The 25,715-nt window shown below is 42.2% G+C and overlaps 1 protein-coding gene across 1 annotated transcript in view; it reads right to left on the bottom strand.

Moving 5' to 3' along the window:
- The window catches only part of Myh10 (myosin heavy chain 10), a gene marked incomplete in the record, with an annotated part of 155,166 nt that overhangs the window by 27,511 nt on the left and 101,940 nt on the right, over nucleotides 1-25,715 (bottom strand). Inside the window, 10 exon segments of the mRNA XM_029557525.1 lie at nucleotides 1,368-1,539; nucleotides 3,375-3,498; nucleotides 4,032-4,169; nucleotides 9,196-9,402; nucleotides 10,398-10,529; nucleotides 10,617-10,725; nucleotides 11,045-11,205; nucleotides 11,303-11,372; nucleotides 12,948-13,069; nucleotides 13,158-13,351. Of these exon segments, the coding sequence (XP_029413385.1) occupies nucleotides 1,368-1,539; nucleotides 3,375-3,498; nucleotides 4,032-4,169; nucleotides 9,196-9,402; nucleotides 10,398-10,529; nucleotides 10,617-10,725; nucleotides 11,045-11,205; nucleotides 11,303-11,372; nucleotides 12,948-13,069; nucleotides 13,158-13,351 (1,429 nt within the window).

Raw genomic sequence — 25,715 nt, 5'->3', positions numbered from 1 at the left:
TCTCTGTGAGTTCAAGACCAGCCTGGTCTACATAGTGAGTTTCAGGCCAGCTGGGTCTACAGGGATGCCCTGTCTCAAAAAAAAAAAAAAAAAAAAAAAAAGTTCTCTTCAGGGCTGGAGAGATGGCTCAGGGGTCAAAAACACTGGTTGTTCTTGCAGAAGACCTGGGTTTGAATCCCAGCACCCACATGGCAGCTAACAACTGTCCATAACTCCAGTTCCGGGGGATCCGACAGACTCTTCTGTCCTCTGTGGGCATTGCATGACATTGGTGTACTTACCTACATGCAGGCAATCCACACACATAAAATAAAAATATTAAATTAAAAAAAATTTTTTTTAAAATGTTCTCTTCAGTGGAACAGTGCAGTCAGAACACTCCACCAGCTGGAGCAAACCTGCAGATCCAAGGCCTGCTACATTCCCACCTTTTATTACCCGGGGCATCTCTTCACTTACATGCATCTTTTAAATGTTGGGAGGGTTTTCTGCTGGGGAACAGGTGGGACATTTGAGCTACGTGTTAAGAGAAACAAGTGGTAAAGGATTTGATTCTAGAATCTTACAAATGAAAAGGCTTGTTCCCAGGTTAAAAATAAAAAGTAGCTGATCTGGCTGGACTAACAGTGGTAAGAGTGAGTGGGGGAAGGAGTCCTGTCATGTTCTTCTCCTTTTAAATTTGACATAGGGTCTCCTGTAGCCCAGGCTGGCCTTGAACTTGCCATGTAGCAAGGATGACCTTGAACTTCTGATCCTCCTGTCTCGGTCTCCTGGGAGTATAGGCATGCACCATCATGCAGTGCTGGGGATCAAACCCAGGGCTTTGTGCATGGTAGGAAAATATACGCCCAGCCCTATTATAAGATGTTCTTAATTATAACATGTAAATTTAACTTCAAGTTCTATGACCATGTAGCCAAGTTGTTACTATTTAAAAAGAAATGAGATAATAGAAATATTCTAAATGGTTTCAATATTCCAAATTGCTTTGAACTAAATATCAGATCACAAAATAAGAAATATTTCTGAAAAGTTATTTCCTCTAAAGTTCCAAAACACATTGAGGCTAATCTGTAATATAAAGAGAACAAAATATCTGACGTGGTAAAACAGCTTGCTCTGGTGGGAATTCCCCATGATTTCATGATGTGACTAATCATTTTTAAGTATAAATATTGAGAATAGTTTATGAGATCTTGCTGCCCTGACACAAATTATGTATTGCTGAGTTTTTCATGAACTTAAGTCATAACCAACAGCAAGGAAAATACATGTCGACTTCCCAGGGGCCTCCCTAAGCTCCTAGACATGAGCCACACTGCAGGAACACAAGGCAGCTCTGCCCAGAGTGTGCTGGCACCACAGACCTGGCCAGTGCACCCTGCAGTTCCTCCTCCTTCTTGGTCAGCTGGATCTTGAGCTCATCAACCTGAGCCTGGAGCTCGGCAATCTGGTCCTGTAGGTCAGTTGTTTCACCATCCAGTTTCCGTTTGGCCTTTTCCAGTTCCTGCCGAGTCTTTTCTTCCTTCTTCAAACGTTCTGTAAGGCAAGAAGAGCTCTTCAACACACTGAAGAATACACTGTATGAATGGGGTCTAACTGATGAAAGGTAAGAATACAAAATTTTGTGCTAACGCATGATAGCTCTGTGTCAAATGCTTAGTTATTTAAGACCTACCAAGATGGAATGGATTGAGATGAACGTGAGGATGAAATTTTAAAGGGGAAACTGGGTAGTATCTAAAGATGTCTCCTTTTGGGAAGTGAGCCCATACTGTAAAAGACAAGAAGTTCTGGAACTTTCTTACACCCTCACTGCACCCAGATCTGGAAGGGACTTAGCAGGGGAGGGCTGCGTTAGTCACTGCCTGACTCTAGCCACCTAGGCTAGAACCAAGAAACACTGGCTTGAACCAAGAAGCACTGGTGAGAGCAGAGGCCACTGTCTTCCCATCATCCCTGCTATAGTCCCTTAGGAAAGCCTGGGGACCAGTTCTGTTGCCATGATTTGCTCACAATGGTGTGCCCTGAGTTCTTTAGCAGGAGTCCATCTGCTAAGAGGATGAGGCACATGTCCTCATGGGTACTCTTTAGAAGACAACTCACAAGCTAGCAAAGCTGTTTATGAAAGTAAGTTCATACTGACATTCGTCTTTTATCTATACCAATCAAATAAACAAAAATTCTCAAAAAAAAAAAAAAAGCCAAGTGGTTTTTTTTTTGGTCTTTTTGAGACAGGGGTGTTCCTGTATCCACAGCTGGCCTGGATTTGCTATGGAGACCAGGCAGGCCTGGATCTTATAGAGATCCACCTGTGCTCATGTGTTCAAGTACTGGAATTAAAGGTGTGGGCCACCAAGGCCAGCCAAGTTTTTTTGAAAAAAACAAAAAAACAAAAAACTGTATGCATTAAGAAAGCCAGCAGTTAAGAGCACTGACTGCTCTTGCAGACGACCCAGGTTTGATTCCCAGCATCAACATGGCGACTAACAATCATATATAACTCCAGTTTCAGGGGATCTGATGCCCTCTTCTGACCTCCATGAACATTGCACAACATGGGCGTGCTTACATACTTGCAAGCATTCATATATATAAAGTAAAAATAACAGCCGGGCGTGGTGGCATACGCCTTTAATCCCAGCACTTGGGAGGCAGAGGTAGGAGGATCTCTGTGAGTTCAAGGCCAGCCTGGTCTACACAGTGAGTTCTATGACAGCTGGGGCTACAAGGAGACCCTGTCCTCAAAAAGACAAAAACAAAAAAACAAACAAACAAACAAAAACTTTTTTACAAAAGGAAAGAAGGAAACCCAGTGTGTACATCCCAATAGGGGCCTGAGACCAGTCAGTAGGCACTGGACCAAGGGGAGGTTTACCCACTCCTTACAGATGCCATCTACTTTTTTCTGCAGCAGTCCTAACCCTGACAGCACTTCTGCCATCAGAGGTACTGGCATGTCACTCTCAGAAATTTCACCTCTGTCCTGCCAGCGGTTCTGCCAGTAGCCAATCCCTTTGTGAGTTGTCACATAGGCACTGCCATGTAGTCTTTAGATCAAACACCCAGACTATCCATGGTCTATAATAGAATTCAAACTTAATGTCTGTCCCAACCAAGTCCATCAGAAGACAATGTCTGTTACCATAGTACCAAGCTTAGGAAAAAAAAAGACCATCTTAATGCTTTCCCATCATATACTAAATGATTAATGAAAACAAAATGTCCTGTAAGAGATCTATTTTAACAAGGAACTTAAACTGAAGGCCCTCATCATCAACAGTCACCACGTACCCTTTCTCTGACTGCATGTTGTGATTCTAGTACAACCTCACACGTCCTTGTCCTGGGTTTCTCTGGTTCTAGACACTAACCTTCTAAATCCGAGATCATCACTTCTTGCTTATTCCTGATTTTGGCCAAGTTTTTTGCTTTTTCTTCCTCTTCAGCCAGCTGAGAGGAACACTCAGCAATGCGATCTTCCATGAGTTTCTTTTCCTAAGTAGAAAAAAATCTGACTACTTTAGAAAAGGCATGCAAAATAACAGCCTGGGTTTGGGATTACTCAGAACAGTCAACTTTCTGTGATGTGAGAAAGAGTGGGTAATCCTTACCCTGCTCCCAGTGGGGGTGCCTTCACAGGGCAGCCAGCTGCCTGCCTGGTGCTCACCCCATGTGCAGAGCCCCACACCAGCATGAACTAGACTAGAACACACATAGATGGGAACAATGCAGAAGACCAGAGGATTATAAAGCTATTTAGTGGATTTAAAGCGCTAAACAGTAGGGCTGGAGAGATGGCTCAGCAGTTAAGAGAAGAGCACTGAATGCTCTTGCAGAGGACCTGGGTTTGATGCCCAGCACCTACATGGCAGCTAACAACTGTCCATAATTCCAGTTTCAGGGGATCCAATGCCCTCTCTGGCCTCTGTAGGCATTTCATGACAAAGGTGTACTCACATACATGTAGGCAAAACACTCATATACATAAAATACAAATAAACTCTGGCACCTTATGAGGAGGGTCTTACTTTGATAAATTTGGAATTCTGGTCTTCCAGAAGCAGAATCTCCTCTTCCATCTTCTTGATTTTAGCCTCTGCTGTCACCTTTTCCAGCTGCAGCTTTTGCCGTGCTCCTTCTTCCTCGTCCAGTTGCTCTTCCAGGTCCTGGTGAAGAAGAGCCCATGTCAGTCCTCCCACTCTCACCACCAGACTCCACCACATATTGAGAGAGCACAGGAAAAGCGACATTCATGGTGTATTTGACTGCCACTGAGAGGATGAGACAAGCAATGTACGAACTGGGTCATTTGGGCTGGCATAGAAAGTGCAGCAAGCTTTGAAAACAAACTTTCAAATCCTATTTCAGGACATGGTTATGGATGACTTGTATAAGAAGACACACAGTGAGCTGGGCATGGTGGCACATGACACTAATCCCAGTACTCAAGAGGCTGAGGCAAGGAAGATCTTGAATTCCAAGCCAGCCTGGGCAATGTAACACCACTGAACAAAAAACATACATAGTGCTGCTTGTAAAACTGAGAAACTTCTTATGAACACACTACAAAAAGGTTTTGGAAGTTAAGGTTAAAATGGAATAATATGGGGAAAACAAACAAACAAACAAACAAACAAACATAAAGGGGCTGGAGAGATGGCTCAGCAGTTAAGAGCACTGACTGTTCTTGCAGAGGACCCAGGTTTGATTCCCAGCACCCATATGGCAGCTATGAACTCTCCTTAACTCCAGTTCCAGGGGAATCCGAAGCTCTTTTCTGACCTCCACAGCACTGCACAATGCAGGTGCACTCACATATATGCAGGCAACACACTCATACACATAAAATAATAAAATTTTTTTTTTAAATGGCATAATATGGGATCTCAGCAGACCGCCAGAGAGTGCCGAGTTCTGGCCTCCATCTAGCAGAGGGCCTGAGAACCTAGGGGACTGCCTGAGAGCCCCTGGATCCTGCCTCCGTGTGGTGAAGCTTTTGAGAGGGAACTGACACTGATTCTAGCTACTCCAACAGCTATCAAAATACCTGAATCCATCACTCTAGAATCCAGCCTTGGAAGACAAAAGAAAAATGAGGAAGAACCCAATAGAGGGATGCTTTTGGGAGCCCTTTCAAGAAACTCCAATGGAGTCTCATATGAACATTTAAAGAATGCCCTGTTCTGACTTTCTTCTTGTTCCCTGTCTAGAACTTATAATGCTAATTACTCTTGCCTTTACTTCTCCTTCACATCTCCTATTCATTATTTAAATTTCTTTTCCCCTTAGAGATAAGAGTTATGCAATTTGGGAGTCTTTTAGATAGACCCACTGAAGGGGTACTCCAATTCCCTCACCCTGCGTCCCTGTTCAGCATGGAAGAAGCCAGAGCAGCCTGCAGGGTTATACATAAATCAGTGTATGGCTGGTTTAACAGACTTTCAAGAGTAACTTTGCCTAAATAATTTACTCATGGTTAATTCTTGGTAAGGTGTAAAGACAAACTGCATGGTTAAAAAAAAAAAAAAAAAAAAAATCAAGCAATGGGCTGGGTGTGGTGGTGCATGCCTTTAATCCCAGCACTTGGAAGGCAGAGGCAGGTGGATCTCTGTGAGTTTGAGGCCAGGCTGGTCTACATAGTGAGTTCCAAGTCAGCTAGGGGTACAGGGAGACGCTGTCTCAAAAAGATAAAAAAGACCCCCAGAAACAAAAACAAAACTCGAGCCACACTTATGGACACAGAATAACAAGAGCCTCAACATAGGCACCGCCCTACTTGTAACAACAACCAACTCAGGGTCATTCTCTTTCAAGACTTCTACCCTCATCCCTCCTCCTGTGGCTTGGTCTATAGCAAATCCCAAACATTATTCATTTGAAAAACCTTCAGGTTACATCTCTACATAAAAATAGGTCATTTAATAAATGCTAGCTTGAATTAGAATCTAAAGAGATCTCACAGGCTGTGATCCTAAGATTCCTTCACCTCTAGGTTGCTTTGTCTTTCTTTCTCTCCAGGTCATGAGCCCCTAGTTTCCACTTTAGATTTTGTTAACTGAATTCCTGCACTGCACACTCACAGGATGACCAAAGGTAGCACAGCACTATGTTCAGTATAATTTCAACAAATAAACAAATTTGTACATTTTTTCAAGTAATGCAAGAAAAACAGTAATAGTAATAGGTAAAGGGACCGTCAAGTGCTGTTTTGTAGAGCTTTCTACAATAATTAATTGTTAATACTAAAGTCAAGAAATTAATTTTTAAAACCAAACCAAAAGATAGTTCTAAAAGTTCTGGCTAAAGAAGGCGATCAAAGGGCTGGAGAGATCAAAGAGCTCAGTGGTTAAGAGCACAGTCTGCTCTTGCGGAGGACCTGGATTTGGTTCCTAGCACTACCTATAACTCCAGTTTCGGGGGATCCTACACCCTCTTCTGGCCTCCATGGACATTGGACATTACCAGTGCACTTATTACATGCAGGTAAAATACTCATATACATAAAATATAAATAAATACTTTTTAAAAGGTGACCAGAAGCTGGGCATGATGGTTCAGGACTTTAATGCCAGCACTTGGGAGGCTGAGGCAGGCAGGTATCTGTGAGATCAAGGATAGCCTGGTTTACAATATTGAGTTCCAGGCCAGCAGGTACTATAGAGAGACTAAAAAAAAAAAAAAAAAAAAAAAAAAAAAAAAAGGGGGTATATCACAATAAGGTATTCCCAGAACCATGCAGTCAATTGGAAATCTCTGACATTTCACAAGAGAGAAACTCCAATACATAGTAATTTTATAATGCCATAAATGAGTTTGGAATGCATTTGAATGAATTTCCATGTCACAAAAGGAGATCATAAATTAAGATAACAATGCAAAAACCTAGACATTTAAAGTTGTTATAATTTGGGGCTAAAAAATAGGGAAAGAACTAGTGAACTGGCTCAGCAAGGTAAAGGTACTTGCTGCCAAACTTGATGACCTGAGTTTGATCCCCTGGATTCACATAGTGGAAGGAGAGAATTGACTCATGAAAGTTGTCCTCTGACCTTCACATGTGTGTGACATGGCATGTGTGTGTGCACATACATAAGTAAAAGGGAGAACACTGGTTGTTCTTGCAGAAGACCCGGGCTTGAATCCCGGTACCTAACAACTGTCCTAACTCCAGTCCCAGGGGATCTGACAGCCTCTTCTGTCCTCCACCGGCATTGCATGACAAGGATGCACTTACCTACATTCAGGCAATACATGCATACACATAAAATAAAAATAATAAGGCTGGGTGTGGTGGTGCATGCCTTTAATCCCAGCATTTGGGAGGCAGAGGCAGGTGGATTTTTGTGAGTTCAAGGCCAGCCTGGTCTACATAGTGAGTTCCAGGACAGCTGGGGCTACGGGGAGACCCTGTCTCAAAAAGAACAACAACAAAAATAAATAAAAATAAAATATGAAAAAAAAAATAATAGGGAGATTGGAGCTCAGTAGGCGTCTTCCTCTTAAAGAGAAAATAAAAGCAGAACCATTGGTAATACCATCAGAACAACTCATTATGGCAGGTGTACACTAATCTGTATCTTTCAGATATTTCCATATAAAATCATTCATTCACATTTCCAAGTTATAGAGCTGGTGAGATGGCTCAAAGGATAAAGTCTCTTGCTGCATAAGCCTGGTGACCTGAATCTAATCCCCAGAACCCATGTAAAGGTGTAAGTAGAGAACTGACTGCACAAATTTGTCCCCTGGCCTCAGCACAAGTGCCTTGGCACCTGCGACAACACACAAACCATGTGTACACACACAATGCGAATAAACAAAAATTTAAAAAACTATAAGCTATATGTAGTTTTTATGAGATATGCTTTTTTTAAATCTGAGGCTACTTGTTCTTTTTTTAATGTTTTATTCATTATTTTTTTTTATTTTTTTAATTAAAAAAAGAAGCATTTCATTACAACAGCATTAACCTATTCAATAACATTTTTCTGAGCTAGGGTACATCTCTTTCAAAATTGGCTGTACATTTCTAGGTTTACAGATGAATTATTACGCTTATATAATCTTTTACTCATTATAAACTCTATAAGACATAAAATTAAATGAGGTTCCAACGTTTAAAAAAGATCTCCACTTCGTTGTCAAAACACACAGTTTCATCCAGAAAAATTCATTCCAAGGCTAAATCTCTTTTGGGACAGGGTCTCCCTGTGGCCACAGTTGGCCTGGATTCACTATGGAGACCAGGCTAGTCTCAAATTCACAGGGATCCGCCTGCCTCTGCCTCCTGAGTACTGGAACTAAAGGAGTGTGCTACCACGCCCGGCTTGAGATACACTCTTTTTGCAACTGTCTTTATTAACATATTATGAATACCAATGGAAACAAGTATCTTTTTACTAATACCTGAACAGTGTTAGTAAGTCCAACAATCCCCTATTGGTGAATAACTGATTTATCTTTTACATAAAGTCCTAGATTAAAGTTGCTAGACTAAAGAGTATATACTTTTTTACAACTTTTCTGACATTCTGCTAACTTATGGAATATTTGAAAATTGCCTTGATGCACAGAAGAAAAGTATCTGGCTGATTTACTGTACAGGGTGTTTGCTAAGGAAATAATATACAGTTGTGCTTTGTGTGACCACAGCTTATATTCTAAGGTATAAGGGAAGAGGTGACTGTCCTCGTCAGTGCATGATTCAAGCCAGTTAGGAGATGCCTTTGTCATCAGTGGAGTGACAGACTTATTAATGACAACAAAGAGCAGCAGCTCTAATCTCTACAGAATGCTACAAACACTGGGAGGTTTCCGATTTTCAAGATCTGCACACTGTAGGATGCCACATTAAGGAGCTGGGCATGGTAGCACATGCCTTTCGTCCCAGCACTCGATAGGCGGAGGCAGGCGGATCTCTGTGAGTTTGAGGCAAGCCTGGTCTATATAGTGAGTTCCAGGCCAACTGGGGCTACAGGGAGACCCTGACTCAGTAAGACCCAAAAAAGCCACATTAGAACACAGAAGGATTCCTATTTGAAATAATAAACCTGAGTCTGCAGAAAACTTGTTGTTCTACCTATGATTCAAATGAAGGACTGATTGATTCAGAATCTTTTGCTTCTCAATGGACACAAGAATTCCATACACTGAACATATCCAAAATACAATTCTAAGAACTATCACATGTACCTGAATATGAGCTTGCATTTTTTTCTTTTCATTCTGGAGGATCTGGTTTCTCTCTTCTTCTTCCTCTACCCTAGACTCCAGGTCATGGAGAATCTCCTCCAGTTCCTGCTTTTTGGCAGCGAGTCTTGCTCTCATCTCTTCTGCTTCGGCAAAGAGCTCAGTCTCAGCTTGCAGTTGTTCAGCAAGGATATTCTTCTCTTCCAAAAGCTGCAAGTACAACACAGGGTCTAGAAAAATGAACTTACGTGCCCCCAGTGCACCTCCCACATGGATTCTCCATGATTGGTGGTCAGCGCCCATCTCCCCAGAAACAACAGGTTAAAAGTATGAAGTGGTAAAACTTTCAACATGTTTTCATATTTCAAGTTTCATAACTACATCAAAGCACTTCTGGTTGTTCTTTTTGCCTCAGGTCACTCTGAATAATAAATACTAAGTTCTTACTGCCTTCTTGAAGAACTAGTTTGTTTATTAATGTAAGTTACAAAGGAACAGTTAATCAGAGAGGAAAATATTCAAATGTTATAGTTTCCAGGAGTTGTGTGCCTGTAATCCCAACATTTGAGAAGCAGAAGCAAGAGGACTAGCCTAGGCAACACAGTGAGTTCTAGGACAGCCTGGGCTACCAAGTGAGACTATCACAAAAAACCAACAATAAAAAAAATAAATAAAACAAGCTTATGGTAACTATAAAAGCCTATCTAATATTAACTGATATTCTTGGCCTTACTGTTAATATTTTTGGCCTTCAACATCATAATTCTATTATAGTCACCCACAAACATTTCCTAAGTCTAAGTTTTAAACATTCATGAAGAGTAACTGCCTGCAAAGAGATCCTGACTCAAGACCCCTGTGGCTAGAGAAGAGAGAGGTGAGGCTTTGAACTCAATCATGCCATCCTTCTACTTCTGTTTCCTCTCACAAGCTGATATGGAAAGGTGGCAGCATGTGTTAGATACAAGTATCATAGCAAACACGATCACCTGGTGTTCAGAGAATAAGAAGGATACGTAAGGCCTAGTGTATGTGTTCACTCTGTTGTGAAAACATGCATATTTTGAAATGAGTGCAAACACCTCCCATGAAATAAGATGACATGGCAGTTCAGCTATTTGTAATTCATGTGTGAGTGGCTATCCGCAGGTGGATGAGCCACACTAAGCCAGGGCAGCAAGAGTGGACAGTGTGCACACACACACCTGTTGGTGCTTCCTCTCCATCTCCTCAAGCTCCCCCTCCACCTTTGTCTGCTTTTCTTTCACCTTCAACAGCTCCTCATCTTTGGCCTGGAGTTCTTCCTCCTGGCGAGTCACTTGCAGAAGAGGCTTCACCTGTGACCAAGTTAAACAGTTTATCACTCCAGTTCTCCCTTGACTGCCATGCAGAAAGGTATTTAGGAAGACCTCAGCCCAGCCTACCTTCGTGAAGACTCGCCACCACTGCCAGTGCCGTAACTTCAGGTAGGCGGCACAGTTCCGCTGCAAGACCTTTAAGGCACTTAGTTGTTGCTGTTTCTTGGCAAAGGCCCTGAAGGACAGTAAAAAAGAACAGGTTTTCACCAGTGTTGATGAGAAGACTTTCTGAAGGTAAACTTTCCTCAGGGATGTCTTTCCCAGGACCTCTGCTGAAGCAGAACTACAACCCTTCTGTTTTACTGTTGGCCCGTATTTCTGTGGTGCTCTGTGTGTTATGTAGAATGTGTCCATATCTGGATGCTACTACCATGAGACTGCATCTTCCAGAAGGACAGAGCTGTACGCCTCACATACTCTTGCATCCTGGACACAAACACAATGCCCAGCCCACACATGTTTGAGAGGTGCTGGACCCAGGAGGCCCCACTTACTTTCTGGCTAGGTAACCTCTGCACACAGCCTGGAAGAAGATGATGATATCAGTGATTTTTAAATCTCTTTCTTCTTCTAAGTGTGCCAAAACTCCAGCTCGGAAAAATATCTTGCTCTGTCCAATTCTATACAGGTTTGGGTCCAATTCTAAAGCCCGGATCTAAGAAAGAAAGAAGTCTGTTTATTTTTCGCTATTGGAAAGATGATATTGATAGTATTATCACGATTGCTTGTCAACTAATAATAATAAGCCTTACCATTCGTTCACAGGCCTGTTTGCCATCCATGAAACCTTTAGGAATAGCATTAGGAGTTAGGATCTCATATCTGAAAAAAATTAAAAGGTAGAACTAATGATAGGTAACAGACAAATTAAGAGCAAAGAGAGAAATGGGCAGCTGCTGACCTGAAGCTTTTTGCAGATCTAGTGCCTCTTTATATTAGGAGTAAAAACACGGTTAATTCTTTTAGATGAAAGTACAGGCTGAGCAGGTTTTGGTAGAGGAGAATCAAAGAAGCTGGTATTAGAAAGCCTTTCATTTTTCTTCATTTTCCCACAAAATATTCACATTTTTAAGAGCAGAGGATCTGGTTCTTTGTACTTTGAATCACAGTTTATAGGTATTTATCAGATAACAGAAAAGGCTGCAGAGTAATGTCTATGTGCTTCTATTTGGAACACCAGAAGATAACAGGGTGATATTCAGCAGGGCACTTGTCTGGGTGTACTTATGTCCACTAAACTGTGACTTAAAATGCAGGCACTTCACTGCACAGTCACACTTCCATCAGAAAAGAAACTCTAGAACAGAAAGACAAATGCTACCTATTAACCTGGTGTCCCAGATGCCAATTATGCCCTCTTTTCCTATCAGTTAAAAATGACTATCTACCAGAGTGCTTAGCAGACAGCGGGCTCCTAACTGTCTTTCCTGAGGACACCTAAAACTGTAACAGCTTATCAGGTTGGCTCCGTCTCTAACAGTGGAGCAAAGGCCAGAGGGCCCTACACTGACTTGGAGGCTCCTATTTATTTCATGGATCGACAATGAGAATATTTTGAAATCTGATTTCCAGAAGAAAAAAGGGAGAAATTAACTACTGTAGAGAATTACCCAATCAAATCTAAAACTGTTTTCCATCTTGTTTACATCAATTTCTACTGTGTACTGATTAATTGGTACATTTGTATTTTCTTAACCCTTTTCTGATCTATTTTTTCCTCTATTCTTTTTGTTGTTGTTTTGGTTTTTCAAGGCAGGGCATCCCTATAGCTCTGGCTGGCTTAGAACTCACTACGTAGACCAGGCTGGTCTCAGTCTCAGAGATTTTGCCTCTGCCTTCCAAATGCTAGGATTAAAGGTGTGCACCACCACACTCAGCCTTCTTTTCTCTATTCCTATTAAAGGACTAGTGTGTGTATACACACACACATACACATTGAAAAAATCATACACACACTGATGTATTTATGGAAGAAAGATGGAAACATCCCAAAATGTTTTCAGGAATTATTTCTGGAGGATTTTAAATAACTTTTTATTTCACTTGTATTTTCCAAATTTCTGAAAAGGAATGTACACGACTCATTGTGTTTTAAAAATGAATATAATTCACATTTCAAGTAGAAGTGTCTGAATAAAGAAATGGTAAGCCATCAGCTTTCTGTTCTGTTCACCTCATGGCTAACTCCCAGGATCTGAAGATGGAGCATCCTGCAGTATCTACCCAGTTCCTACAAACTGCCTTTCTTATAGCAGGATGATCAGGATTGTCCCTTTGCTATAGGAGAAACAAAACCACGTAGGGAACAAGGGAAAATGCTTCCTCCTCACACCACCATTTCCATTCATGTTAAGGTAAGCTTGAACATATGTGAAAAAGGGTAGAAGTTAGCAATACCTCTGTCTGAATTCCTGGAAGACTATCCGGTTAGGAAAGCCCTGGCGACAGATCCTGATCCCTTCCAGGACACCGTTACAGCGAAGCTGATCTAGCACAAGATGTGGATCCAGTTTTCCAGCCTAATCAAGCAAACAAGAGTTTTCTAGTTTAATCTCTGTAACGTGTGGTCAACTTTAAACATTAGGATATGTTTTGCCTCACACATACCCGCTTCTCATGATTTGGAATGATGCAGCGAACAAAGTTCGGGTTAGTGTTTCGGAGAGTTGCCATCAGCTTGGTGAGAGACTCTTTGTAGAGTTGCCCAACAGTACGAAACATGCCCTTCTTGGTTTTATATGCAGAGCCAAAAGCTGTTTCAGTCATACCAGTGACTTGATCCAGACCCACAATGCGGTCCACTGGTGAAAAGAGAAAAGAAAACGGGTGTGAGTCAAGTGTGACTCTTTCAAAGGGGAAAGAGACACAGTGATAGTGCAGCAGCACAAGCTTTGTGGACGGATGATCAGTGCCATATAGGTAAGGCAGTCAGCATATCCAGACACCACACAAGCCGGGGAGCTAACAGCCACACACTTATATGGCAGGCTATCGCAGTGCTTTGACAAGTCCCAACTACACAGACCTACAGGTGCCTTCTGCTGCACTAGATTCAGTAACTCATTGTCTGCGATAAGGTTAGATTCACCATTATTTGGGAAATGGAAAGATCACTGTTTGGCATTATTGATACACAAACTGATACTGTGCAATGTCTCACAGGAAGAAATGGCCCATCAAATATATATAAAGATAAGTGACTGTACGAATCTACTAAGTGAAGATGCTCAGGGTTGAGGGAGCAGAGTTATCTCCAAGATAGCAGATTTTCAGTACGAAAAGTCATTTGAGTTTTAGGGACAAGTGCAGGAAAACTATATTACATCACTTGGATGTTGAGCAATCTGTAAACTTCAATTGTCTCCTCAAAGTGCCAGGAATTCTTATTAAAAGGGCAAAACCCATAAAATGTGAAGAACTCTTCCGACAGAACCACTGACTGTGCCTCCCCAGACATTCCCAGATCATGAAAGCAGATGGAATTTTTACATGATCTACCCAACCTAACACTTTCAATGATGAGATTATAAACAGAATTCTAGCCACCAGCATATTTCTGTGTAAGATGTAATGTACTCTCTTGAAATGTTTTAAAGGAAATCAGAATATGAACTGACCTGTTGTTATTAATGCTCTCCTCAACCCTGACAACCAACTAATTTCTTTCATTTAATTCTCATGACAAAAGAATGTGGGGACCCGGCCCTGGGTGAGAAGTTTTATGTTCAAGATCTCAGCAGATTCTCGACTTCCAGTGAGATTTATACAGACAAACAACTTGTGATCCATGAAAGTAGCTATGAGGCAGACCTGGAATGGAAGCTGGAGGAAGGGCAAGGGCTATGCAGTTCCCAGGCCCCACGCATACAAGGTACTCCTTGCAAAGCAACCAATTCAAGAGCGAGTATCTAATTCCCTGGGCTTGTGCCCCGGAGTTCACCCATCATCTGCTCGTCCATCATCTACCGTTGAGGACAAATGCTCTGTGCCTTCAACTTCTCTCCCTCTTCACTTGCAGAAGAACACAGCACCGACCTCTGTGCATCCCATAAACAATGAACTTCCCTCAACATTTTAATCAGTACACTTCTCTTTCTTGCCTCATCAAGCTCAGCTTCTTTCTGGAGTTTGCACACTTGCCACTTGACACCCTCTCCGACTATCTTCCCAGTGTGTGGCCAACTGGCTTCTAGCCCACCTGTTTCTCTCCAGCCCAGTATTGCCTAGGCAGTGACTGGCCTATTGCTCAGTCAATGGACACTGCCCTGGGCTTGATTTACTTGACCCCAGTATGTTTACCTATTGATCCTCACAGCAACCTTCTAAGCTCTCTTCACTTCTGGCTTTCTCTAATGACACCCCAGTTTCTCCAATGCCTCACTACTTCTAGCTCCTTAGTCTTGTGCTCCATGATGACTTCTCCCACTTTTCCTATCCATCTTGGCATTCTCTAAGGACTCAAAATCAAATTAACTCATGTGAAGTCCTTCTAAAAGATGGCAAGATGTAAGCATAGATGTTAGCCCTTTGCTTTTCTCAATCTATGTTCTCGGCCAAGTGATCCCATTCATGCCTTTAACTACATATACCTGAGTATGTAGCACCAGTTGCCAGATCTATGCATTCTCCCCCAGCTGGATGTCATAAAGGTGTCTCTGCCTTCTACAAATTCTGATGACATGCCTACTGTGTCTTAACACTGCAACATCACTCTCATGATAACATCTGGGACTAACATGCTTAATTCACGTGTTGTGAACAAATGAAGTAGATCTTCAATGTATTTAAACTACAAATAGTGAGAAATGCATTGAAAGAAAACAGCAAGAAGCTATGAAAGAAATGACCCTCTGAAGCTCTCTCTGAGAAACTGTCATTTAACATGTAAAGATTAAGAATGATTCTGTAGGCAAACAGATGTGCTAGACAGGAAGGGAGCATGAAGGAGGCACCGTGGCAGGGGCTGGGCAGAAGTACAGACGGGAAGGCCAAGGCTTCAGGGATCATGGCAGCCTGAAGTAGTGAGATCACAAAGATGGGTAGAGATGGGTCAAGGCATATTTTGATAGCAGGATCCACTGGTTTACATTATTAATTCAATATAGAAAGAGATATTTCAAGAACAGCTCCTTGGAGTCTGGCTTGAGCAATTGAATGGCTAGTGGGTAGGATCATGGGCAGGATAGGGAAAGAAATATGTTTGTGCCTGGGAAGACAGGACCTAGACTCTGTAAGTGGGATGCCTGTGAGCTAATAAGTAGATGAATTGTCAAGGGACAAGCTGTATACTGCAGTCTGCTGTTACAAAGGCTGAAGAAACTTATAGATGGTTATTCGAGTTATGGGGACTGGTCAGTTACCTCAAAAGAAAACAGAAGAAGATGAGGGCCTAGGACCACCATAGACTAGACAAAGGAGAAGGAGGTCAATGGCTAGGAAGAAGGGGACAAACAGGATCAACATGAACCCATTCTTGACCCACATCCACCTCAGCCTATTCCTTCTACCCAAATGTGAGCACTGCTCACTCCAGCTGGGAACTGGAAGACACTGAGTCCTTTCTCACACACAGTCACTCACCCAAACATCCAAACCTGTGCATTCCATGCCCACTTGGCTACTGCCTTTGCTGCTGGCCTACATTCTGCACCTCTCCCACACAGGTTTCCTTTAGCCTTTTGCCACATTTATCTTCGGCCCTGGGCCATCATACCTATTCCATTCACACCTCCTATCTCAGTATAATGATTAACAGCTATTTCTAAAAGACAAAATTAAGCATTAAACTCTTGGAATTTCTCCCATGGGTCTAATCAGATATGGTCCAAGTATCAGCCTAACTTGACCCAGAGAGTCAAAAACATCTGCTGCCCATGAGCTGTGTGATTTAGTGGCACGTTCCCCAACAAATTTCAGATTTCAGTTTCCACCTCTGAAACGGGAGCCACAGAGACCTGCTTTATGGTGAGGTGGATTTCTGAACCACACTCAGGTGCTCACTGATGGCATTCTCTGGCCACCTTCCCACAAACCCCTGCATTCCAGCCAGACTGTTGTACCCCAGAGGCACAATGACTCACACATATTCTAGTCATCAAGGTCAACTCTCCAACACTTTTGAGTCTCAATTCCTTTACCCAACTACCATGGTCTCCTAGGCAAAGCAGGCAACTCCCTCCTCTGACCTTCAAATCTCAGAAGACAACCCCTCATATTGTTCTATGGATTTTTCTGCCAGATCTAACTTCCCCAGGGGACATTTCCCCAGCATCTCACATTCTCGGAATCTTGAGAGCTGTTCCCTTGGTTTCTCTAACTTCTGACCACCAGCATAGATGACTGCTACTGCCTTCCTGACCATCCAGTGCAGGCCTGGCACCTGGTAGCTATTTAATAAATAGCTGCTGGTAGAACACAAAGTTTACCAAAAGAACAAATTACCACTATCACAAAAGAGTGATGTTTATTATACAAGGATTCAATTACATTAGCTTTGCAGTAGGCTAGCAGTAGGGGCAGTTCTTGAACTCTACATGCCACAATGCCCAGCACTGTAGCTTTAATAATCAAAAGCATAATTGTGATGAGCCTGGTTTTCAAATTTAATTTTCAGTTTTCAGTTTGGTTTGAGACACAGCCTCCTTGTAGCTACAGCTGGCCTAAAACTCACTGTGTAGATTAGGCTGGTTTGGATCCGCTTGCCTCTGCTCCCAAGTACTGGGATTAAAGGTGTGCCCCACCATGACCAGCACTAAATTCAATCTTTTTAAATTTATTTTTATTTTATGTATATGAGTGTTATGCCTACATGCCTATAAGTACACCTGTGTTGTGAAGTGCCTGTGGAGGACAGAGGGGGGCGTTGGACCCCCCTGAAAATGGAGTTACAGGTGGTTGTTAGCTGCCCTGTGAGTGCTAGGTCTTGAACTTGGGTTTTCTGTAAGAGCAGTCACTGCTCTTAACTGTGGAGCATTTCTCCAGCCCCACTAATTTTTATAATAGTAATCTAAAGCTATTATTCGGATTTGAAGAAAATTAATACTTTAGACTTTTAGTGTTTTGTTTTTTAATTCACAATTTTAAGCTCAGTGTTAGAGAGTCGACTAATGAGCAAGACTATCTTGTGGATAATAAACACTTCAGGAAATTCATTAAATGATTTGGGGCACATCAAAAATGTATGATTTCATTAAAAAGTCATGACTCTGATAAACTATTTTAGAAGGGTCTTTTCTTGTGCAAATGATTAGAGCAGGAAGTAGAGAAGGGCAGAAAATTCAGACATGAGATCCAGCAGCAAACTGAAGAGTGATGATGTCCTTTGAAACATAATGCAGCCTTAATCTCAGTGTCCAATAAGCCACGGGCTGGGTATGAAAACAGGGTGGGGCACCATCTTGCTGCTGTCAACTTCCTCCTTGTATTAGTGTGGGAATTCTAGTTGGGGCTGCTGCTGGCATTTGGCTCTATTATGTGGTTCCCAAGAAGACTGCATAATTGTTTTGAATTAAAAATTTCCCTTTTATTTCTTCTTCTTTGAAACAGGGTCTTACTCTGGCTGGCCTCAAACTCAGAGCTTGTTTCTGCCTCCAGAGTGCCTGGCTACAATTTATTTTTTTAATTTTTATTTTTTTGGTCTTTATGAGACAGTGTCTTCCTGTAGCCAGAGCTGGCGAGTGCTGGGATTAAAGGTGCATGCCACCATGCCTGGCTACAATTTATTATTCCTTAAAAACTTATTTAAACAGAAATTAGATGGGTTTTATATTCAGAATTTAAGACAGGAAATAGAATCTGTCATCTATTTCACCATAAAATTGCCACTACCAGTTTTTATAAAGGATGCTAGTGTCAGAATTCTTAACTGGCCTTCTTATAGAAAGGGACCTAGGAGTCAAGGAGGAACATGAAACTTTTAATGTTTGTTTATTTCAATCTGATAAAAATATTAGTGCTCACTAAACTTCTGAAATTCACTGTAGTTAATGTAGTTAGAAGTCCCAAGTGGAAAGAGCCCTACTCACTGTTCATTTTAACAGTCAGACATATACAACAACTTTCTGGAGCATGTTCCAGCATGCAGCCCACGTGAGCTGCTTCTTCCCAGGCTCAGGGCACTCTTCTCAGCAAGTTAGCCTTCTACTCCAATGCTAAAAACATTCAGAAACAAATGCTTGACTGCAGTGAGCTCCCGAAAACAGCAAATGATAATAAATCTTTATAATATCTTTGCAGTAATTAAAAATTTATGAGCACTACATACTTGGTTGTTAGAAACAATCTGCCAGAATAATTGCTTTAGCAGAGTTGGAAATTTTTAGGAAAATTCCAGGAAGTAAAGAGAGATCATAGGATTTAAGGAGAAAGCAATCTTTTCTGCCCATGTACTAGCAGTAACTAAAAGTGCATGCTTCTCCCTCCTTTCCCATCCCTTTGGAAGGAAGCCCATGTTCTCCACAAGGCTGCCACTATTCTTTGGCTCTGCTTCTTCCCATCAGGATCACACATAGGACTCATGCTGATACTGGTTCCCAGCATGATTGACTACCTATCAGCTGGACCTGAGGACACTATAAATACATGTGGATTTGATTTAATAAAAGTCAAGGATACAGACAACTGTTGCTTTTCATAATTACAGAAGCTGAAGCCATAGCAAGTATAAGCCCTGAATATCAAGAACTTGGGCACTTTCCAAGTACCAGGTGTAGGCTCTGACAACCCCGAGAGTGAAATGTCCCTGTCCCCACTTGACCTCAGTAAGTCCAGTTGCAGTACACAAATGTCATTTCTTCTTGAGTTTTTAACTACTGGTTAAGATTCAAGATAAAACATATTACAGATTATGCTACAATAACAAAAACCTCCATCCACTGAAAATTATAATTTAAGCACACAAACTTGTGACAGACCCAAACTCCAGATGCTAAAATGGCACTTAAAACAGACATTATGGTCAATGGACATAATATGTAAAGACAATGGTTCTCGCTATTTTATCAGTCATATTGCTTTATTTATTTATTTATTTATTTATTTATTTATTATTTTTTAGACAAGGTCTCCCTGTAGCCCCAGCTGTCCTGGAACTCACTATGTAGATCAGGCTGGCCTTGAACTCACAGAGATCCGCCTGCCTCTGCTTCCCAAGTGCTGGGATTAAAGGTGTGTGCCACCACACCTGGCTTTATTTATTTTTATTTTATGTGTATGAGTATATACTGCCTGCATGTGTGTAAGTGCACCTGTGTCATGAAATGTCTGCAGAGGACAGGTGAGGGTGTCAAATACTCTGGAACTGGGGTTATGGATGGTTGTAGCAAATGGGGGCTGGGATTTAAACCCAGGTCTTCTGCAAGAAATTAAGGCAAGAGGTCTGATTCTGAGTCTCAAGTTAATTGCCACTACTGCATTTCAAGGACAACTTCTCTGCAAGACTGAAAAGTAGTTGGGGAATCTCTTTGCCAACAATTAAAACTTCATGGTACTTCCCACACTTTGTGTTATTTTTCCTCTCCTGGTACCTTTCCAGATCTGTCAGCTTCAATCTAACACATGTGGGGTTCACAGAATCTAAATGGTTCTTTCTGTGAAGGAAACAGTGGGGACAAATCAGCACTGGAGCAGATGATACTGAACTGTCCCTGTTATCAGTCTAACTCCAGGGTTACTCTTCTTTGCAGTTTAGCATGCTTGCAACTGCCTTATCTCAGAAATCCAGACTTTTACAATATACCTGGAAAAGAACATTCCTTGATGTTATAGGAGAAACCCATAGGCTTTCCATATTAACTGCTAAGAATCAGCTTTCTCCTGTCCTTCCTTTTTCTCAAATGGTCATTAATGCCTCCCCCTCCCCCTCCCTCTTCCTCCCCTACCTCTCTCAACAGGGTCTCCCTGTAGACCCAGCTGGCCTATAACTTGCTATGTAGAGCAGGCTGGCCTCGAAGTCAGAGATCCATCTGTCTCTGCCTCTCGAGTGCTGTGATTAAAGGTGCGTACCACCACACCGGGCTCCCAGTCTTTTTTTTTTTTTTTTTTAACATCTACAAAAGCTTGAAAGCTCTTCATTCCCTCAACATTACAAAAATACTTGGAAGCACAATGTCCTAGCTTGCATGACTGCTGGTGCTCCCCTACAGGTCAGTATGTGGCAGGTAATCACAACCAGTCCCTGGAAACTCCTCCTCCCAGTCTCTCCTGCGAAAGCACTGAAAACATAATATCTCACATTTCTAAGTCTCTGACCCTTCCTTCTCTGGTGTATCTTAAACTCATGAACAGGTATCAGGGAGAGAAAGACTTTGCTACAGAATATTCCTAAGTTCAAAGAACATATATAGCCATGGTAAATGTGTGTGGGCACCGAGAAAAGCAGAGCTTGAGACCTTTGACACTTGGTTCAGTTGAACTCAACCAAAAGTCACTCCCAGAGAGAGACAGAACCAGGGACATTTTCAGCACTACCGCGAGAATCTGCTTGTTTACTGGAATGAAGTCATTCAAGAGGGCTCTTTATTGGATCTTGCCAGTACAAATGCCCGGTCTTTGTACCCCAAAATTGTCTCACAGGGGGACTGTTAGTCAAAGCTGCTACAGGTGGAAACTGGGTGTGGGATAGAAGCCCATCCACCCAGCCAGCAATGTCCTCTCTCAGAGACTTACTCACGGTGTGCTTCTCAGTGCTTAGTGCTGGAGAAAGGAGAGGGAGAGCAGCAGATTCTGGCTCACCTCTCAAAGACCTCACAGTCTGGAATTCTCTTAAGAGGTCAGAAATCAAAAGCATGACAGCATTACTAAAGAGGGCACTCTGTAGCCCAGGCCGGCCTCAAACCTGTGATCCTTCTGTCTTAGCTTCCCCAAAAACAAAGAACTAGATAGACCATAATAAACTCAAAAACTAACCTTAGCCCTGCCTTTCCTCTCTTGGGCTAAAGGTTCCTTCTCTTGGAGTTCTGAGCTCTCATTCCAGCCCGTGCTTTCTTTGGTGTCATCTATTCTTTCCTCCCACTCCATGCTTGCCAATGGCGGCTTTCTTAGTTTCTGAGCTAGACCTGATAGCAGGAATCTTGCATTGGATTAACATAGGCACAATCCAAAAGTTAAAAATAACTTTTGAGATGGATTTACATTTCAGCATTATCACATTCCAACATTCATAATTTTATAAGATGAAATTGACTTTATCCTCAAATACTGCTACTTGCCAATTTCATTGGAAAATTTAAAAACTAGATGATTTTCACATCACATTGGGCTTTGGGGGGCGCTTTGAAAACAAGGCTAAGGATTCAGAGTACAAAATCTGAACATTTGGAGCTCCATTTCAAGTACAAAGTATAAATCTAACACACTCCACTGTGCCTTAGTCTCAGGTTAAGCATATCAAGCCTCATGGACAGGTTCCAGTGCTTTCCAGTTCAAAGAAAAGGCCAACAGCCAGACACCAAACCAAAGATACCGATGAGACCAGCACTCCTGAGATAAACATAGAATTATCTCTTCACAAAATGTAGTAATTTAAGGAGAAAACCTCCTTTTTAGAAATCATTAAGAGTTGAAAACTTGAAGGTGATTCAGGGATGGAAGAGATGCTTTAGCAGATCATTTCCTAACAATTTCCTTGGAGGACTGTGTATCAAAATGGCACTATTGGAAAAGGTAATGACATACCTTTTGTTATGCAATGCTATAAGTGCTATGCATAAAATAAGAAGCGATGTGTAGGCAGTAGCAATTGAATTATTTATGCACTCAAACAGTTGCCTTCAAGTGTAATAAAACTGAGCATGAAATGGGAGGTTCATGCAGGCCTATGAGCAAAACAAAAACAGAAACCCCCAAACCAACCCCACCTCCCAGTGCCCCTGCCCTCCCGGGCCACCCTGCCAGCCCCCACCCCCCACCAAATTTCCTGTGGCCTTAAAACCCTTCTGTTTTGGAGGCCCTACAGGCTGTATACAATCACCTGGTGGCTCATGAAGACCAGAAACACTGTCATAGAAAGAAGCTCTCTGAATATTCTGAATCTCTAAAGCAGAGAAACAGTGAAAACAGGAGGACAGAAGAGCAGATACACAAACACTTCGGTTAGTGTGAAAGACATTCGACATCACAAGCAAACTCTGAAACAGGGCTACAAAAGTAGCTAGGCCAGGGCAGATCCTGTGCAAACATACTGTTTCAAGAATTTGGGCATTATGGACAAAGTTCTCTCTCTTTTTTTTTTTTTGAGACAGGGTCTCCCCTGTAGCCCCAGCTGACCTGGAACTTCCCATGGAGACCAGGCTGGCCTTGAACTCACAGAGATTCGCCTGCCTCTGCCTCCCAAGTGCTGGGATTACAGGTGTGTGCCACCACGCCTGGCTTTGGATAAAGTTCTTTAAAGACTAAATTTAAGCTGACTCAAAAGAATACATTCCCAACTCCAGGTGCGATACTGATGTTAAATGATTACCCCAGGTAAGCATGGGATGACATTTAAGAGTAATAAGGTACTACTTAATTCGTCTTGCAATTAGGAAATCAGGGCAAGACTGCAGTTAAATTAGAGTGCTAAGATAAATATAAACATTAGTGGCTTTTACTCTCAAAAATTCAACCTGCTATGAGACTTTACTTCTAGAACAGATTTTGGAAACATAATTTACTTCAAACACAAATTTCTAAAAGACTGGTAACTACTCAAATTCTGTTGCAGCAAAATGTTAAAATAATTTTAAAACTTAAGAAATTGATTATACCATTACTCATGAGAACGCCCCAAGAGGCACATTTACACCAACACGCGAGCTTTAGTTTTTTGTGGATTTTTTGGTATATAAGGCATGAGAAATGGCATGAGGTCCTGTGCAGCTGGTAGAAAGATCCCCAACATCATCTTTTAATAAAAGTGAGGTGCTATGAATCTCTAGGGCAGGGCTGCCACCAATACATCTCATTCCTTTTGGTTTGGTCTTGAGAGAACTCTGAAACCCTCACACGAACTGGATTTTGCACGGTGTCTTATGTTCAAAGAACTGTGCCTCCTTGGGCAAGCTATACACAGGCATCACATATTCATCCAGTTGTGGTCAACTTAACATTTTTTGTTCTTGCATTTCAGTGGTCACGAAAGAAAATAATTGCATGTATTTCTGGGGCTATTTTCTTTTTCTAGGGCTAAAGTTCCTCTTAGCCCAAGAGATCTCCACATTCTGACAGTAACTATTCACCTTGGCTCCCTCATGTGACTTCTGAGCCTGCCACTGACCTTGTGTATGAACCACAGTCCTCAAATGTAGAAAAATGTGGTTCTGCCTCTGCCTGCCCCGCATCTGAAGAGCAGCACCTGCAATGGCATGTGGCCTGAGATCTGCTGTTACTTTGATTTAACCAGCTGTCCCACCTAGGCTGATGAGTGACAGAACTTCCTGCCAAATAGTAGCATTATCAAGAGAGCAAACACTCAGGATTGTTCCAGAGCAGAAGCTAGCAGAGTCAAATCAAGGGAGGCAGAAAAAACTTCTTAGCCTATTCTGACAAAAGTGGCCACTGGCAGGGAAGGGGCTATATACAGGGCTGCGCAAATGGTGTTGCCTGTGAGGTCAGAACTAACTATATACTAAGAACAGACTAATGGGCTGAAGGGTGCATCAAGGCTATGAGAGTTTCAAACTTCCCTTTATCTATTAAGTGGCTCTCACAAAGATGTAGGTAAGATTCTATCTGGTCCCAGCTGGAAGACCCACTGTCTGATCCTTCACTTGGACCCATCCTTACCTGCCAAATCTTTGATTCTAAAACCCGACTCTTTCCAACTTCTGTGGTTAAAGAAGGATGGAAGGAGGAAGCCCAGGGAACTTGGAGAAAAGACAAAGAAACCCAGTCCTATTTCTGCATGTGTGTCTGCCTAAATTCCTCACTGTATGACAAGCTTGTTGGGGGCAGGAGACAGGCCTTTCATCACTTTCAGATTCATGCGTCAGGAATTTTGGTGGGAAGCACCAAAGTGAACCTGCACATAGGTTAAGTATTGAAGAGGGGTTTCACACGACAATTTGGGTAAGGAACAGAGACAGGAATCTAAAGCAGGTTCACATGTGTGTAAACCCAGGACTTCACCTCTCTGTCAGTTTCTGAGGCTTTCCCCTCAGATAGGGACTTCCCTTCCTCTCCACTCTGCACGCCTTCCAGGTCCATTCTCACCCTGCAATCTTATTCTACATTCTTTGCTTCCAGGGTCTTTCAGTCCAGTCTATCCAGGAAACCACCCACTTTAAGTTTAGACTGAACAAACCTATTGAGATGACCTTGACTCAACAAAATCTAAGCCCACCCCACCCAGGTCAGGCCGCCAGAGCTTCTTCAGGGTTGAGCTTGGCCTCAAACATCACCCCAACCTCATTTCCTGATCTAGCCCTGGTGCACAGCCAGAATGGACACTCCTAAGTGAGTGTTGGCTTCCCACTTCTACCTTACTCCCTTTCCTCCCCAAAGCCAACTTAACTTCTAAAAACCCAACCCCAGATGACCCAGTTTGTTGAAGGTACAACCAGAATATACATGCTCATAAATTAGTGCTGAAAACACTGTGTGAGGCACTTAGTAAGTTAGCTTTCATTGTTTAATTGATAAATCACTATTAGTCTTTAAGGGGAAAAAAAACCCTGTATCCTCCTTCATGACATTTCATTTTAGTACCCTAGGAAGAAGGTAGTGGCTTCCACTACTGCACATCCCTAAACTCTCTCTGTGCCCTGTACATGGCACTAATCACAGATATCTCTGGCATTCAGCAGTTTGTGTATATATCTCCATCTCCTATCTGTGGTCTTGGACCTGGAAAGAGAAGCTGAATGTGACCTACAGTGTCTACCAATCACAAGGGAACTGACCCATCAGGACAGGCAAATATTTATGATAGGGAGCACTGTACAGATGTGTTTTCTCTCTTTTTAGAAACATTTCCTTTCTCTTGCTCTAGGTTCACTTTATCTGATCCCATGCCAACAAGTCTCAACAATACAGTCTAGATCAAGCCAAGCATGGTGGCGCACGCCTTTAATCCCAGCACTCAAGAGGCAGAGGCAGGCGGATCTCTGCGAGTTCAAGGCCAGCCTGGTCTACCTAGTGAGTTGCAGGCCAGCTGGGGCTACAGGGAGACCCTGTCTCAAAAAAGACCAA

Source organism: Nannospalax galili, unplaced genomic scaffold (genome assembly GCF_000622305.1).
Source record: "Nannospalax galili isolate Female #2095 unplaced genomic scaffold, S.galili_v1.0 scaffold146, whole genome shotgun sequence".
In the NCBI taxonomy this organism is placed as follows: domain Eukaryota; kingdom Metazoa; phylum Chordata; class Mammalia; order Rodentia; family Spalacidae; genus Nannospalax; species Nannospalax galili.
The sequence above is the reverse complement of the archived record's forward strand: the minus strand, read 5'-3'. Positions and strand labels throughout refer to the sequence as shown.